Source organism: Telopea speciosissima, chromosome 1 (assembly GCF_018873765.1).
Source record: "Telopea speciosissima isolate NSW1024214 ecotype Mountain lineage chromosome 1, Tspe_v1, whole genome shotgun sequence".
Lineage (NCBI taxonomy): Eukaryota > Viridiplantae > Streptophyta > Magnoliopsida > Proteales > Proteaceae > Telopea > Telopea speciosissima.
Window position 1 is genome coordinate 63,197,392 of NC_057916.1, and position 16,595 is coordinate 63,213,986.

The 16,595-nt window shown below is 40.0% G+C and overlaps 1 protein-coding gene across 2 annotated transcripts in view; it reads left to right on the forward strand.

The window, feature by feature from the left end:
- Positions 1-16,595, forward strand: part of LOC122648528 — a 207,957-nt gene that overhangs the window by 187,325 nt on the left and 4,037 nt on the right. For both annotated transcript variants that reach the window (XM_043841740.1, XM_043841741.1), the window contains exons 57-62: positions 4,983-5,204; positions 5,284-5,643; positions 6,278-6,436; positions 6,532-6,816; positions 6,890-7,105; positions 7,204-7,256. In XM_043841740.1, the coding sequence (XP_043697675.1) occupies positions 4,983-5,204; positions 5,284-5,643; positions 6,278-6,436; positions 6,532-6,816; positions 6,890-7,105; positions 7,204-7,256 (1,295 nt within the window). The remainder of the gene's footprint in view (positions 1-4,982; positions 5,205-5,283; positions 5,644-6,277; positions 6,437-6,531; positions 6,817-6,889; positions 7,106-7,203; positions 7,257-16,595) is intronic.

Sequence of the window (16,595 nt, forward strand, 5' to 3'; positions counted from 1 at the left end):
GGACACCAGTGACATGGTCACTTGTCGCCTTAGCCATCAACTTGTGTTATTCGCTTATCATGTGATTAAGTTTGAAACCTGATAAGGCCATAGTTGTCACGGTGTCTAGGCGACCCAAGGCGTTGGAGAGGGTCCAAAATCAAGGCGACCAAGGCTTCCAAGGTGCCCAAGTCGACCAAGACGACTTGATGCTTTGACAACTATGGATAAGGCCCTTGTACATGACAGCAACCTATGTTCATCCACCGCATGGAATGCTATCAGTTGGCTGCACTTCATTATACTCCTTTTCATTACAAATAGTAAATTATGGCTTAAGTTTGAGCTTTTCTGTATCTTACCAAAAACTTTGGAAAAATATTTAAGTAATTTTTGGGGGTATGCAAGTATGCAACAACCAGAGCTTCATTAAAATGGTGATGAATATACATCAAAATTGCTGGACCAAATAATTCACCAATGCCTAGACAATAGTGCCTTACATCATTCACATTCTGGAAAATGACAAATAAAGAGTAGTTTTGTGATGTCACCAGCAGAAGTGTCAAATTTTCCAAATCAGATTCTGCCAATCATCAGTAAATCTGTGGGATGTTTTTGTAGGATTCATAATTTTGTGATGTCACCAAAGACGGAGCATGGTTTAGTGGGATTCAAAATTGCTCTACTGTGTGATGCAATAGGGAAACCTTGGTGGGATGTTCGGTCAAGTTTACCGAAATTTTGGCGAAATCTCGAAAATCTCAAATATCTCGACCTGCTCGAGAAGAAACTACTCTCTTTTCTTCTCGAATACTATGACGTGGCATTCATATGTCATGAACATAGTTCAAAATCTCGCTGAGATCTCGGAAATCTCGGTAGGGCTAGTCGAGACGAGATATGATACGAAACTACAAAATGTCAAATCTCGAAAATATCGGTCGAGATTTCGAATATTTTGAGAATCTCGGAGAAATTTCGGTGAAATCTCGAATATTTCGAGAATCTCGACCTCCTCAGTACTCAGAGTCATAGGATTTTATTTTGGGACTTGGGAGTTAACATGTGGAAGACCAGGGTAGTATGGTGTCTGTGTCTTATGTATTATTCATTGTACTTAGGTTGGGTGTCTATGTAATATGCATTGTGAACACTTCATTGTATCTTGTGGTTTGTAGTAGGAACTTTAAGTCTTTAACTATTTCTTAAATAATTATTCAATATTTTTTTTTGGATAAACAATTATTCAATATTATATGCATAATTTACTTTTTTTACTTGTCAATTATGTCTCAAATCATTCAATGTAGAATAGGCAATATTACATTAAGGGTTCAGCCTTTACTGCCAAGTGCCAACCAGGGGTGCAAATCCAAAACACCAAATTGGGTGTTTTTTTTATTCAATTTGAACCTTTAAATATGTTTATTAAGCCTAAAACAAGCTTACCTTAAAATTTCGAAGCTAACTATGGCCATATGCCCACTGAAACATAATTCCGAAACATTAAAAAAAAAATACACAATCTCACCGAGATCTCGGAAAACTCGACCTGGTCGAGACCGAGTTTTAGAACCTTGGTCATGCAAACGGAAGACAATGCACGCCGGCTCCATCGGACCATGAGTGGACTTGATCCAGCATGTCATAGTTCATATCAGTAGACAATCATTCACTCACAGTATTGTATTGTTGGGACATGGAAGACTAGGGTGTCTGTGACAAATGTATTGTTCACTATATTCTGTGGAGTTACTAAATCTGCAAACTCCAAGTTTCTATTTTGAGCTTTACCAAAAAAAAAAGTTTCTATTTTGAGGGAGTACCTGTAGAACACCATCCAACAGTTAGATGTCCTCCAACTTGGAGAATTAATACTGTTGTTTCAGACCTACACTCGACCAGCTATTTACCTAAATCTGAAAACCAGATTTTGAGTTCTAAACCTTCTATCAGATCTGGTACAAGTGGCGCCCTACGATCCTGCTTGTTGAATGGGAACTTTTTGTTAAGAATGGCTGTATTGTATCAAGGGTATATGTGTAAATATCCCCTTGTATTATTTTCTTATTTTTTGTCATTTGTATAAGGCCAAGGGCCTAGGTGTAATTTACTATTATTTTCAATATAAGCATGTTAGTCTCTAGGTTAGAGACATAACACTTGAACACCAAAACTGTGGCTTCTCACTTCTCTTCTCCTTCTTCAACCTAAAATCTAACATGGTATCAGAGCTGTTTGCTCCTGGAGTTTGAAGGTGATCGAAGATTGTTTGGAAGGTGAAGAACAGTCTCTGTGAAGGAAATAGCATACCTTCTCAGACCTGTTTCTCTCTTGTCTGCAGTCCAAATACTGAGCAACCAAGTGCTCTAGTTTCGTGTGGAGGTCTTGTTTCTTCTCATTGTGTCCTCTCACATCTCTTGGAAGTACCCAAGGAGTAGAAGGGAATCTCGGCCAGGCTGTTCTGCCTCTGTTTTCCGCCAGCTGCAGTGGTTTTTGGCTCTTGTTGCTTCAATAGGTTCTTGTTTGACCAGTTTCTTTGGTCTATTTGAATCGTTTTTTGGTAAGGAACAATACTCATCCTTACTCCGTGGTTGTTTGATCAGTTTTTAGGGATTTAAAGGCCTATTTTCAGGCTATTTATCTCTGTTTTTCCTGGTTTTCTATTGCTATATTTGTGGGACTGTTGTTGTGGTTGAGATATTTGTTATTTGGGCCTATCAAGTGTTTGATTAAAGGTCAAAATGGGTGACAAAGATGCTGCAACACCCCTACCAGTAGAATGTTGGATTCTACAGCAATGACATCATTGTCACAGACCACCCTCTTTTTCAAAAATCAAGATGAATTGCATCTGGCGGAATAGCTGTAATAGATTAATAGCCTAATAGGTTCAGTGTTACACAACCAAACTACTGGAGGCATCAGCGCAATCCATTTTTTTAATCGAAACCATTCAAATGAGAACATTTTCTGGAGCAAAAGTCACTATGTAGAATTCTCCCTCTTGCCAACCAATATGATGATTTTCATCTTAATTGTTGCCAGTAGACTGCCATATCACTTTGAGAGCCATCTTCATTTTTCCCAAAGATCATAGTTGATGAAGAAGAGTAGATTTTATATTGGGCCTATCTTTCAATTTTAACAAGAGAATTCCTGAAATTTGCATGTTCTAAATTTTGGATGTTCTCCACATCCTCAAAAGGGTGTACCAGTGCATGACGCTCTGGCCACTGCAGAGTCTAATTTAGGTGATGCAGATGTGAATACTTGTGTCCAAAAGAAGAAGAAGTCAAAGCTGTCCAAGTAGTGTTAGTGTTAGTAGTTAGTATTCTTAGTTTTTATTTTGATGCGATAGTCATGTGACTACTTAAGTTGTCACATGACCCTTTTCTTATTTGAATTAGTTTATTTGTTTTTTATTAAGTCATGTGACTTTTAAGTTGTCATGTGACAACTTAATTGTCACCTCCTAGAATCGGCTAGGTTGTTTAGTAGTCATGTGACTACTTAAAGTGGTCACATGACCTTTTAATTTGATGGCAATGTAATAGAAGTCGGCTAGGGGCTCTTTGGCTCCTAGGCTGAATAGGAGAAGGCCTCATGGCCCTTATGAATAAAGTAATTTTCGTGGTTTTCACCTCACAATTTGAAAAAAAAAAAAAAAAAAACAGCTCTCAGATCTGCTGCTCTGCAACTTGTCTTCTCCAAGAAGATCTTTGTCTTGTAATTGATCAAGGCTGACAGAATCGGTGTTTGATTCAATTGACACCTTGCGGTGGGAAGCCTGGGTGGTTTAAATTGGTTACTTTTTGCATCTCCATTTCTATTCTACATTCAAGTTCTGGTTTCAAGAGTTAATCTACATGGACAAAATTCTGTCCAAGTTTGTTCTTCATTCTTTAAGTGTGAACCAGAATCAAACCCTAACCACTCTCTTCTTCGCCGCTAGACCACCCATAACATGCCCAACATAACCTAACCATCAGAACACTACCAAACCTTGATCGAGTGTCCTTCCAACCCTTTGGAAGACTCAATCCAACCCTGGTCCTAATCTGTCCACTCTAACCCTAGAATCCCCACTCATCTCTCTTTCAAAACCTAACCCTAACTCTACCAACCTTGCTGCCGATTCTGTTCAGCAGCCTTAGTGTTAACAAAACAGAAAAATAATGAATTCTTGAATGATCTATTCGACCAAGCAAGCCCTTTAATTTGTAAGAAAAGAATTACATAAAATAGGACAGAATTGCTCCACTCTAGCCGACTCTACTAAGAGAGTTGGCAGTACATAAAAATTAATGCCAAAAGACCAGAATACCCCCATGGTATTCTGGATTACATTTGTTAATGAGACCTTCATTGGAAGACTCCCCTACATCAACTTACCCTAACTCTAACATCAAACCATAGACCCCACTAAACCCTATCCCTAAATTTGTTCTTTTCCCTTAATTTAACCCTAACCGAATTACCCTTTGAAGAACAGATCCTGGTTTTGGCTTCTAGTTGGATTATATTCAAGCTCGGACTACATTAATAAGTAGTTCTCCGCATCCTCATTAGATATAAATTGTAAGGCATGTTAACCGCTTCCAACTGTTGTTACTTTTGGCCATGGCCTTTCCACTATCAAGGTTGGGTGATTCAATGTTGTGAAAATTTTGTTCTAAGCATTGTCAAATCCCCTTTCCACCTTGTTAGGTCCATGAATTCCCCCGAGAAAATACAACTCTTGCATTTCCTTTGTGATGACTTTGCATGTTTCTTTGTTGGCCTGTCGTTTCTTGTTTCTCTCTGTTAATCTCAAATCATTCCTGGAATCACCATTTCGACTATATGTTTCTTGATAGAAAGGAAGAATATTGATGCATCAGTGAAATGACCCCTCTCTCTCATTGTGAGAGATATAAAAGCCTGGTAATTTTTTTGTGCCGCATTTATATTTCTTATACAGTGCTACTGCTTCAAATAACAGCATACTTCTTTTTCAGGTTCATCTAAGGAAAGTCATGCACAAGAACAGATTTATGCGGAAAAGTGCGGTTGTTCCTGCAATTGTAAACCGTATTTGGAGAGACCTGATCCATAATCCTTTACATCTGATATTTTCAGTAGATGTGCTTGGTATGACAAGCTCAACATTAGCATCTCTTAGCAAAGGTTTTGCTGAGCTCTCAACAGATGGGCAGTTTCTAAAGTTGCGTTCAAAGCAGGTAATCATCTCATCCTCTTAAATGAAAAATGATATTTTAATGCCTGATGACAGAATTAATTTCTTCAATGTGGAATCAGGTATGGTCAAGGAGAATCACTGGGGTGCGTGATGGAATTCTTCAAGGAAGTGAAGCTCTTGCACAAGGTGTAGCTTTTGGAATGTCTGGTGTAGTGACAAAACCTGTGGAGAGTGCCAGACAACATGGTGTTCTAGGGTTTGCTCATGGTCTTGGACGAGCTTTCCTTGGATTCATAGTGCAACCAATGAGTGGAGCATTAGATTTCTTCTCATTGACAGTGGATGGAATTGGTGCAAGTTGTACCAGATGCTTAGAGGTCTTCAATAGTAGGACCAATTTCCAGAGAATCAGAAACCCCCGGGCAATTCATGCAGATTGTGTTCTTAGGGAGTATTGTGAGAAAGAAGCAATTGGGCAGGTACTTTCTTATGCTTTATCTTAAATTGTTTTGTGCCAAATTCCCAAAATATTTTATGAAAATATGCTTTTAGGCTGTACATGAGGGTGACGCAATAGTTAAAAGCATTTTGAGTGTTTATCCTAATGTCATTGTGTACTAGGCTATACATTTTACTTTTCAGCTATATAATATACATTGTATTGAAACAAAAAGTGAGATGGAGAGAACTAAAAAGGTCAAGACATATAATGTGTGGCACGTCCATGTGCATGTGTGTGTGTGTGTGTATGTGTGTGTGTGTGTGGTAATGAAATCCATGAGTCTGATTGCTTCCCCTCAAGTTAAATGCTGCATTATCAATTTTTTATCGGCTTAGAACCATCCAAATTTCAGTTTCTGAAATTTCAAGATAATGTTGTTTCTGCTCTCCTAAGCCTTATTTCTGCAACTTGGGGTAGAAGTATAATACTTAGTTCCAGGGATTAAAGTTGACCGAAGAAAGCAAGAGTCAAGAATAGCCAGGATATCATTTCAAGCATTTTAAAGTTCTCGGATTATTCGGTTATATTAATCATACTTCCTTAATGACAAAGAAGTGTACAGGTTAGATTGTGAAGGAATTTCTTGATGTAATTTGTGTTTCCACTTTCAGATGATCCTTTGGCTCGCAGAAGCTAATCGGCAATTTGGTTGTATGGAAATATTCAAGGAGCCTTCAAAGTATGCTTGGTCTGATTATTATGAGGATCACTTCAATGTGCCTTACCAGAGGATAGTACTTGTAACAAACAAGCGTATTATGCTACTGCAGGTTGGAAAACTGAACTACCTTCGACCTTTTTTCTTATATGCCCTTATTTGTTTTGCCTGTTCTAATTATTCACTTTTTTCTCCTTTCCTGGCTAGTGTCTGGCTCCAGACAAGATGGATAAGAAACCCTGCAAGATCATGTGGGATGTACCTTGGGAAGAGCTCTTGGCATTGGAGCTGGCAAAAGCTGGCTACCCTAGACCCTCTCACTTGATTCTGCATCTCAAAATTTTCAAAAGGTCTGAAAACTTTGTCCGGCTTGTCAAATGCAATGTTGAAGAAGAAGCTGGAGGAGGAGAACCCCAAGCTGTTAGGATATGCTCAGTAGTGCGTAACGTGTGGAAAAAACACCAGTCAGACATGAAAAGCCTAGTTTTGAAGGTGAGTACTGAAATATGTGCTGATTTAACCTGAAGACAAGTTCATAGTCACATTCTAGTCTTTCCATATGCAGGTTCCTTCTAGCCAGCGGCATGTATATTTTGCTTGGGATGAACCAGATGGAAGAGACTGGAATAATCAGATTAAGGCTGTGATTAAGCCAAGAGAGTTCTCTTCAGTTGGTTCTGTTTCAGATGATATGAAATTCATAAAACATAGTATCAACTTTCAGAAGATCTGGAGCAGTGAACAAGAGTCAAGAAGTCAGCGCACATTGTGCCGAAAGCAGGTGCATGACTGGCTACCTAGCTACCTTTTTTTCTTTCTTTAATTTTTTTGTTTCTGGGAGTTTACTTTCTTAATGTCAAATATTGGTATCATCTGTAGGTTTTGAAGGATGGTGGATTATGTAGCATTTGGAGACCAAATTGCCCCAATGGGTAATCAATAAATCCTTTCCCAAATCCAATCTCCAACTTTTGTACATCTCTCTTCTTATTTTTTTCTTTTTCCCTCGTTTCCTTCAGCCAGCAACATAGTGCAGCTAATTTCTGGAGGTCTGATGTCTTTTTGTGTAATGTGTACAGAGAAAGCAATTGCTTCTCCTATCAGAATTTATCGACAATTAGGGCTTAAAAATAAAATTTGGAATTCTATGAATACTGGTTTGTGAACAATGTGCCCACAGCCTCTTTATTTATAATAGGAGGAAGAATATTCCAGAATGGATACAATGACCATAATACCCTTATAGACAAAATTACCCTTGTACCCATTACAACACTCTCCCTCAAGTTTGTGCATATATATCAAGCATGCCCAACTTACTAGTTACAGAAAAAAATGATTTATGACAGACTTTTAGTGAGAACATTTGCTAGCTGATCACTGGACTGAACAAATGGGACACACACAACTCCTTGCTCCAGCCTCTCCTTGATGAAATGTCTATCAACCTCCATATACTTGGTACGGTCATGTTGGACTGGGTTGTGTGCAATACTAATGGCAGATTAACTGTCACAGTTTAGATGCATGGGAAGATCTACTGGAATATATAGGTCCTGTAGAAGACCCTGTAACCAAAGTAACTCACAAACTCCACGTGCCATAGCCCTAAATTCAACTTCAGCACTTGATCAAGCAACAACCGACTGCTTCTTGCTCCTCCAAGTGACTAAGTTACCTACAACCAAGGTACAGTACCCTAATGTAGACCTCCTGTCATCAAGGCAACCAGCCCAATCAGCATCCGTATACGCTTCTACTCGAATGTGATTGTGAGGAAAATATAAAATTTCCTTTCCAGGAGAAGACTTCAAGTATCTCAAGATTCGGTAGGCAGCCTCCAAATGTGAAGAGTGAGGATCATGCATGTATTAACTGACCAAGCTCACGGCAAATGCTATATCAGGTCGGGTGTGAGATAAATATATCAAGCGATCAACTAATCTCTGGTAGCTGCCTTTATCAACTGAATCTCCTTCCTTGCTCTTTAGATGAGTATTTGGCTCCAGTGGTGTATCTGCAGGTTTACATCCTAGCATTCCCGTTTCACTTAGTAGATCAAGGGTATATTTTCGTTGGAACAGAGAGATGCCACGAACTGAATGAGCAACCTCAATTCCCAAGAAATATATTAGTCTCCCTAGATCTTTCACTTCAAATGCAGTTACTAGGTAATTTTTCAACCTCTTAACTTCTTCAGTATCACTCCCAGTGATCACTATGTCATCAACATACACAATCAGCACTGTGATATGCTGCCCCATTTTTTTTATAAATAAAGTATGGTCTACATTACTCTGCTTGTAGCCATTTGACACCATAGCTTTGTGAAATCTCCCAAACCAAGCTCTTGGTGATTGCTTCAAGCCATATAGTGCTTTCTTCAGATGACATACTTTTCCTTCAATCTTTGAAGTAGCAAAACCCAGGTGGAATTTCCATGTAAACTTCCTCTTCTAGATCACCATGGTGGAAGGCATTCTGTACATCTAGTTGTTGAAGTTCCCAACCTTAGTTAATAGCACAGGAGATTATCACTATAATTGTGTTCATCTCATGGTTCAAAATCTCGCGATATTTCGCCGAAATATCGCTTAATTTCGTATATCTCGAGCTTACCGAGATGCGAAATCAGGTCGAAATGAAAAAATACCATATTTCGTCGATATCTCGTGAGATATCGTGAGATATCGACGATATCTCGTGAGATATCGACAATATCTCGATATCTCGTGAGATATCGACGAAATATGGTATTTTGGCTTAAAGTGTCACGTGAAGGGGGCTTTAATACAATATTTCGCAAATTTCGGTCCATATTTCGACCGAGAGCTGCATTTGCTAAGGAATTTCAGTCTTTTGCCTATTCTTCCACTCTTCCAAGCTCTCATCCAACACTCTAGCCATTGTTCAAGCACATTGTTGTCGGATTTTCGCGGTAAACTCATCGGAGGGTCATCTAAGCTCATCATCCAAGCTTTTTTCCACTATTTAAGGTAAATTTTATTCCTCTAAAACTATTTTTTGAAAAGACTATGTACAAATTTTGTTGGATGGTGATGATATTAATATATGTTAGACACGGAGGCCGATCTATAGCTCTCAAAGGTCGAAATTTTTTTCCATATGTATTTTTTTTTTTTTTTTCCTGGTTTTAAAATTCATTTTCCTACAATTAAAATAGGAAATAATTAGGGGTAATATGACTTAGATGGTAATGAATTAAATATATGTTAGACACCAATGGCCGATCTACGGCTTCACGGTGTCGGATTTATTTTTCTGCTCTTAAATAATTATTTTAATTTTCGCACATACCACTCCATTGGCATCGGATTATGGTGCATCACAACCTTACGATGGATATAGATATGGATCATCATCATATGGGCGTTAGTGGGGTAGGGACTATGACTACATCCCACCCCAGGGACATATTGGATCATCTTTGGTAAATAACATCTTTGCATACCCTAGCGGACCTAACTACCAACCTCACCAGCCATACATGCAGCCAATGCCATCGCCTCTTGCGCCGGCGCCAACATCATATCACAATGGATCATCTTCTTCACGGATGGATCGATTGGTAACCCTAGTTTATATCCTAGGATAGGTTACTTACGATGTTGATGATTCCATTTACGTGACACTTGTGGATGACTACACTCGCTTTCTTCTCCGATTCTATACCGTGGTCCACATATGTCCTTCAAACAGAGAGCAATGGACGTCGACTCCAAATGAGGCATGAGTGGGATTGATCCAGGGAGGCACAAAGAACTACTATTAGCAGTTTAGCACTTGTAATTTGTAACTTAAGTTGTGATTTCATTGATCTATGAACTTCGTGAGTTGATGAGTCAGTTGCGAGTCTTGTGACTTACTAACTTTGACACTTAGTGTATTGCCTTTAAGGCTTTAAGCGAGTTATTGAATATTATGGAGTTTATGAGAATCATGGCACTCATCAATGTGTATTGGCTTTAACTTGATATGTGATGAAGTTAAATACTATTATTAAATATTAACCGCCTAATCTATGTGTATTTAACTATTTATACATTAGGTCGGCGATCGTATGTCAATCAAGGGTGCAAGCCCAAAACACCAATTTGAATTCACATTTTTACAATTTTATGGTTTAAATGTGTTTATTAAGCGTAAATAAGGCTGTCCATGAAGTTTCAGGCCTAGATATGGCCAAAAACCCCGAGATGGACCCCGAAATATTGCAGAAAAATGCAATATTTCGGTCATATTCAGCGATATCTCGGATATTTCGGATATCTCGTAGGCCCGAGATACCGATATATCGCGAGATATAGTACTATGGTTCATCTTCGCAACTAGGGCGAACGTTTCCTGGTAATTAATGTCGTGGGTTTGGGTAAACCCTTTTGCAACTAATCTGGCCTTATACCTTTCAACAGACTCATCTGCCTTCTGTTTGATGGCAATGACCCATTTCCAGCCAACCAGTTTTTTTCCAAGTGGGAGAGATGTCAATTCCCAGGTTTTATTTTTTCCCAGAGCACTCATCTCCTCATTCATTGCTTCTTTCCACTTCTGTTCGGCAATTGTCTCCTGCCAAGAGTTAGGAATAGAAACAGAGGATAGAGGAAACAAATGCATGAAAGGAAGGGGATAAAGATTCATAAGACACAAAATTAGAGATGGGTTGTTGAGTACAACTCCTTTTAGGTTTTCGGATAGCAATAGGTAAATCAAGACTAGGATCATAGACAATCTTACCAGGAGTAGAACTTGGAGCAGGTAGTACAGGTGGAGATGGTTCAATGGTGGTAGTCTTTTTGTGCCATGTTCCTCTGGAGAATGTTTCATTGAAGTGGCGATATTTTCCAGTCTCCCCCTTAACAAGAGGCTGCTCAACTTCACCTTGTATTAGAGGTTGTTCCTGTTCCTGCCTAGTGATCCCTTCTTGAAGTTCTATTTTTGTAGATGGTTCTTCAACAGTGGGAACCTCAACTTCCAATGGCGCAATAAGAGGAGACACCTCTTCACTCCTAGGCTCCCCCTGAAGAGGTGTAGTGGGTGAAAAATAGGCCTCAGATTCACGGAAGACAACATCCATAGTTACCAACATCCGCCGTGTGGGGGGAAGGTAGCACTTATAGGCCTTCTGAGAAGCAGAATATCCCAAGAAAACACACCGTAATCCGCGTGGATCAAGCTTACCAATATGGTGATGATTGCGAGCAAAAACAACACACCCGAACACCTTCGGAGGGACAACAAAGGTTGAATTACCCAAAAGGACCTCAAGGGGACAGCGAGCATCCAAGCCCCAGTAGGCAGGCAATTAATGAGATATAAAGCAGCAAGGACAACATCTCCCCAAAACCGTGAAGGTACATTCATGGTAAACATGAGAGAACGAGCAACCTCCAATAGATGTTGGTTATTTCGCTCAGCAACACCATTTTGGGACGATGTGTCAACACACGAGGTCTGGTGTATAATCCCATGAGAGTCAAAGTAAGTGCGAAGGTAGCTGTCCATGTACTCCTTCCCATTGTCAGTGCGCACAATCTTCACACGGGCATCGAATTGAGTCTGAACCATTTTGTGAAATAATTGGAAGCAAGTAAAGACATCACTCTTCTGAGTCATCAAGTAAACCCACGTGGAACTGCTAAAACAATCGATGAAAGTAACAAACCATCTAAACCCAGAGGTCGACACACACTGGGCAGGGCCCCATACATCCGAATGAATCAAACCAAAAGGAACTAAACTTCTTTTGTCAGAGATTGGATAAATAGCTCTAGTTTGTGTAGCAAAAGTGCACGCATCACAACTAAAATTGTTTGGATTGTAACTTTTAATCAAACTAGGAAACAAAGTAGATAACACGCCAAGAGACGGATGGCCAAGACAATTTTTAATGGATGGCCAAGACGATTGAAACAAGCAGTGAGAAGGAAAAAAGGTTACTTTACATTTCAAGTCTCGGGTGAGACTACTAATAGACAAGAGATTAGTAGAGAATTGCGGAACATGTAAAACAGAGGAAATACGCATAGAGGGCAAACATTGCACAGTCTCTTTCCTAAAGATGGGGGAAAGGAAACCATCAGCAACACGAACTTTGGTATTACCAGGTAAAGGAGAATAAGTCAAAAAATTAGAAGGAGAACCTCTCATGTGATCCGTTGCGCCAGAGTCGATTACCCAAGAAGTGGAATCGACAGAGGAACAACTACCACTAAAGAAGTACCTAAACCAGAATTTTTGGGCAACGAAATGGCAGAGGCAGCCATAGAAGAAGCAGAGGAAGTATTACTATCCAGCCTGGTCATCAAAGTACAAAGATGTTGCATCTCGTCCTGGGAAAGGGGCCCTGTTGGATTAGAAAAATGCTCATCAAAGGAAACTTGGTTAGCCCGGGTAGAACGATTGGAACCATGTCCCCAGGTATCCGTAGGGCACCCATGAAGCTTCCAACTGCGGTCCTTAGTATGGTGTTCCCTACCACAGTAATCACACTTGACCGATGGGCGATCACTGCTCATACGATCAGCCCTAGTTCCACGAACAGAATTTCCTCTGGCAGCAGGTTGCGAGCCAGAGAGAAGAATAGATCGTTCTTGAGTAACAGGCTTAATCATTGCTGTCCAACGATCGTCTTCAGCAGCAACAAGGGAATATGCTTGTTCAAGAGTTGGAAGAGGATCCCAATTGAGCACTATGGCCCGGATTTGATCAAACTCAATGTTGAGACCAGCAAGAAAATCAAACACACGCAAGTCCTCTTCCCACTTTTGAAAAGCAGTAGTATCCACATCACAAGAAGCAGTAAATGTCCCATAAAAATCCAGTTGTTGCCACATGGTACACAACTTGAAATAGTACTGGGAAAGAGTCAACTCCAATTGCTTGGTCTGAAGAATTTTTTGACGAAGCTTAACGAGAGGCAGCATTGCCGATCTTAGAGTAAGTATCCTTGGCTGTTTTCTAAATCTTCGCAGCCGTGTCAAGAGGAAGATAACGCCCGACGATTCTTGTTCCATAGAGTTAACGAGATAGGAAATGACAAGAAAATTAGAAGTCACCCACTTGTCCTATGCAGAACCAGCTTTAGTTGGTTTGGCTACCGTTCCTGTAATATAGCCAGAGAGGCCACAGGAACTGATTGCGAAGTGGCAGGAGTAAGACCACATCAAGTAATTGCTACCATTTACTTTAATGGAGCTGGTAGGGAACGGAAGGAAATCACGCTGAGTTGTGCCTTCGTGTCCAGAGGATGCAGTGGAAATGTTGGAATCTCCTGGCATGGTTACTGGATTGAAGAATTCAAACAATAAAATCACTGGGAAAAGAGAAAAAAAATCGAACAAGGTGTTTAAGTCATAGAGAGCAGAAACACCCCTTGGTGGGAGTTAACTCACCACCAAGGGTGAAAAAGGGGTGGCGGTGGCAGAAATAGGTGGAGGAAACCTCCCACGAAAAAGAAAGAGGGAGCGGAAGGGCCTTGGGGAGACGGAAAAGGGTTGGCAGAAAGCCTAGGTGGTGGCCGAAGGTGGTGGGAGGCGGAAAAAAGGGCGGAAGAAGAGTGGGAGGGAGGCGAAAGGTGGGTGGCTGTCGGTGTTGGTGGTGGGGCTAGGTTGCAATCGCGAGAGAGAGGGGAGAAGAGAACCGAAAAAAAGAAATCACTTCCAGGATTCCCGGATGGATTCCCGCTCTGATGCCATGTGGAATTCTATGAATACTGGCTTGTGAACAATGTGCCCACAGCCTCTTTATTTATAATAAGAGGAAGAATATTCCAGAATGGATACAATGAACATAATACCCTTATAGACAAAATTACCCTTGTACCCATTACAACAAAAATAAAGAGAGAATGATTGCATGAGATATATGAATCCAAAGGAGAAAATAAAGATCTTAATATGTATCAACACTAGTTCCTGATCTGGAAAAATGAGAAGACTGATAGAAGTTATTTAACAGTAAGCAAAACAGAAACAAAGAACTAACCTGTGTAGGAATGCAGAGGAAACAAAAGGTCTGACCTTGATTGAATGAAAAAGAAGAAACTAGAAGATGAACAAAGAAAGGAATATGGATTAGGCCTCCCATCTAGAACTTGACCAACATCTCACCAGTCCTCTTGGCTTCCCACCAAGGTTTCTGTTGCTTCTCACAATAGCACTTTGCATCTCACAGAATATCACAAGCATAGAGCTAACAAGTTGTTCAATCATGGGGGTAGTGTGGTCCCCTACTCTTTATTTACAACTTCAAGGAAAAAAAGCAGAATAGGAAATTCCCAATGCATGGAAGGAGAAATAGTTGGAACTTAAAGATAGATCGAATCTAGTAAGACAGAAGAGATTTACAGCAAGAAGAAGAAGAAGGAGCGAAGAGAAGAGAAGAGGATGGGAGAATCAATTGTGTGTGTTGAGTTGTTCTCAACACACATATTACTTCATTAATAAAGTCTTCCAAATTACACAGACCTCCCTAGGGAGGTAAAGAGAAATAAAACAACAAAAGGAAAAATTCAACTTGGTCATGTCTTATAACAGGACAATGACAGAACTACCCTTATACAAGATATTCTAACAACTCTAACAGAAATCCCTTTAATGTAGTCCTAGATACGAAGGAGACCTACTAGGAGCTAGACATCCAGGACCTGTTGAGCTGCTGGTTCGATGGGACAGAATTGGAGTTGTAGGTCAAGTTTAGGGTTAGGTTTGGGGGCATGGGGTATTTTTTATATGGTAATGTTGGGCAGGTGTAGGGAAGTCTAATGGTATAGGTTTTATGATGTTTGAGTGAATGGAAGTAGGTTAGGTGAGTTGGGCTGCAAGCTAAGGTTATTTGAGACAATTCCTAATGGAGGTAGGAGAAGGGGATTCTAGGGTTTAGGGTGGTGGGGGTCTGATGAAACTTGGATCGAGTGTCAATAATGATGTAAGGGATGTATGCTGAAAGTTTGGTTTGAAACTGATGGACAAATTTGAAGTTATGGAGGAATCCTAGTTAGGGTAGGAGTGAGGGTGTTATGGTAAATAGGGTACTGGAACTAGGGTTAACAGATATGATTAGGTTACTAACTTCAGAATTAATACGTCATGAAATCAACTACTTATTCTGAACATGAAATCATAATTGATTATGATTGAAGGTCTGAAACTGTGCTTTAATGGAGGTAGGGGTAGAATGGGAAATATGAGAATATATCCAAATCAGGCCACATGAATTGGGTCAAATTTGAATCGCTTCCGAAATTCGGGTTAATAGAGGTATGGTGAAAATCTGAGTTCAATCAGATGGCTGGTTTGGTAGATCTCAAAAATCACCTTGCATGTGACCTTCTAGAAGGAAGAAGAATAGTTACAGGTTTTAGGTTGTTTTAGGTTCTACAGAGAAGAGGGTTTAGATGGTTGGATAGGGCTGTAACTGAACTAGGGTTTAGGGAATTCAAATAAAAATAAAAGGGGGGCTGTAGGGTAGGCTGTAGAGGATTAGGAGAAGAAGGGAATTGCAGAAAATTAAAGGGTAAAGTACACGTACCCCCCTGTAATGCATCCAATATTCCTCGTACCCCCCTAAGCTTCTGATAAGTCCACGTACCACCCCTCAATATTCCACGTACCACCCCTGCTTTATCGCCCTAATGCCATTTAAGTCCACACCATATGTTAAATGCTAAAAAATGACCAAACTACCCTTTCTTCTATCTTTTCTAAAATTTTGAAAAGACCTATTTGCTAAAATTTGAAAATACCAAAATGCCCTCATCTTCCCCAAATCATTATCTTCTATTACATACCCAATACCACCACCACCACCACCGTGAAGCCCCACCTCCAGCACCACCCCCACCCACCACCATTAATACCACCAACCATCTTCTTCCCCAGATCATTTCTCCAAAACATGAAACCCTAAACCTCTTCAAGGAATTAGGGTTTTGTTACACCCAAAAGCTCCGTGAAGGTGTAGAAGCTGATGCCCATCTCCGGCGAAGTTCCCCTGGCCCAGGAACCCTCCAAAACTCCAACACCATTATGACCATACGATATCCAAAGCAAGTGATTTTAATTTAGAAACAGAACGAAAAATTTTGCCAAAACTAAAGAGGCATGATTTTTGGGACTCGCTACCAGTCAAAAAAATCAAAATCAAACCCAAAAATGAAGGAAAAACCGATTCAAGCCACAATTCTTCTTCCTAAAGGATCTGCAGCACGCCATCAATCCACATTTATGGAGGAGATAGCAAAGTACAAAATA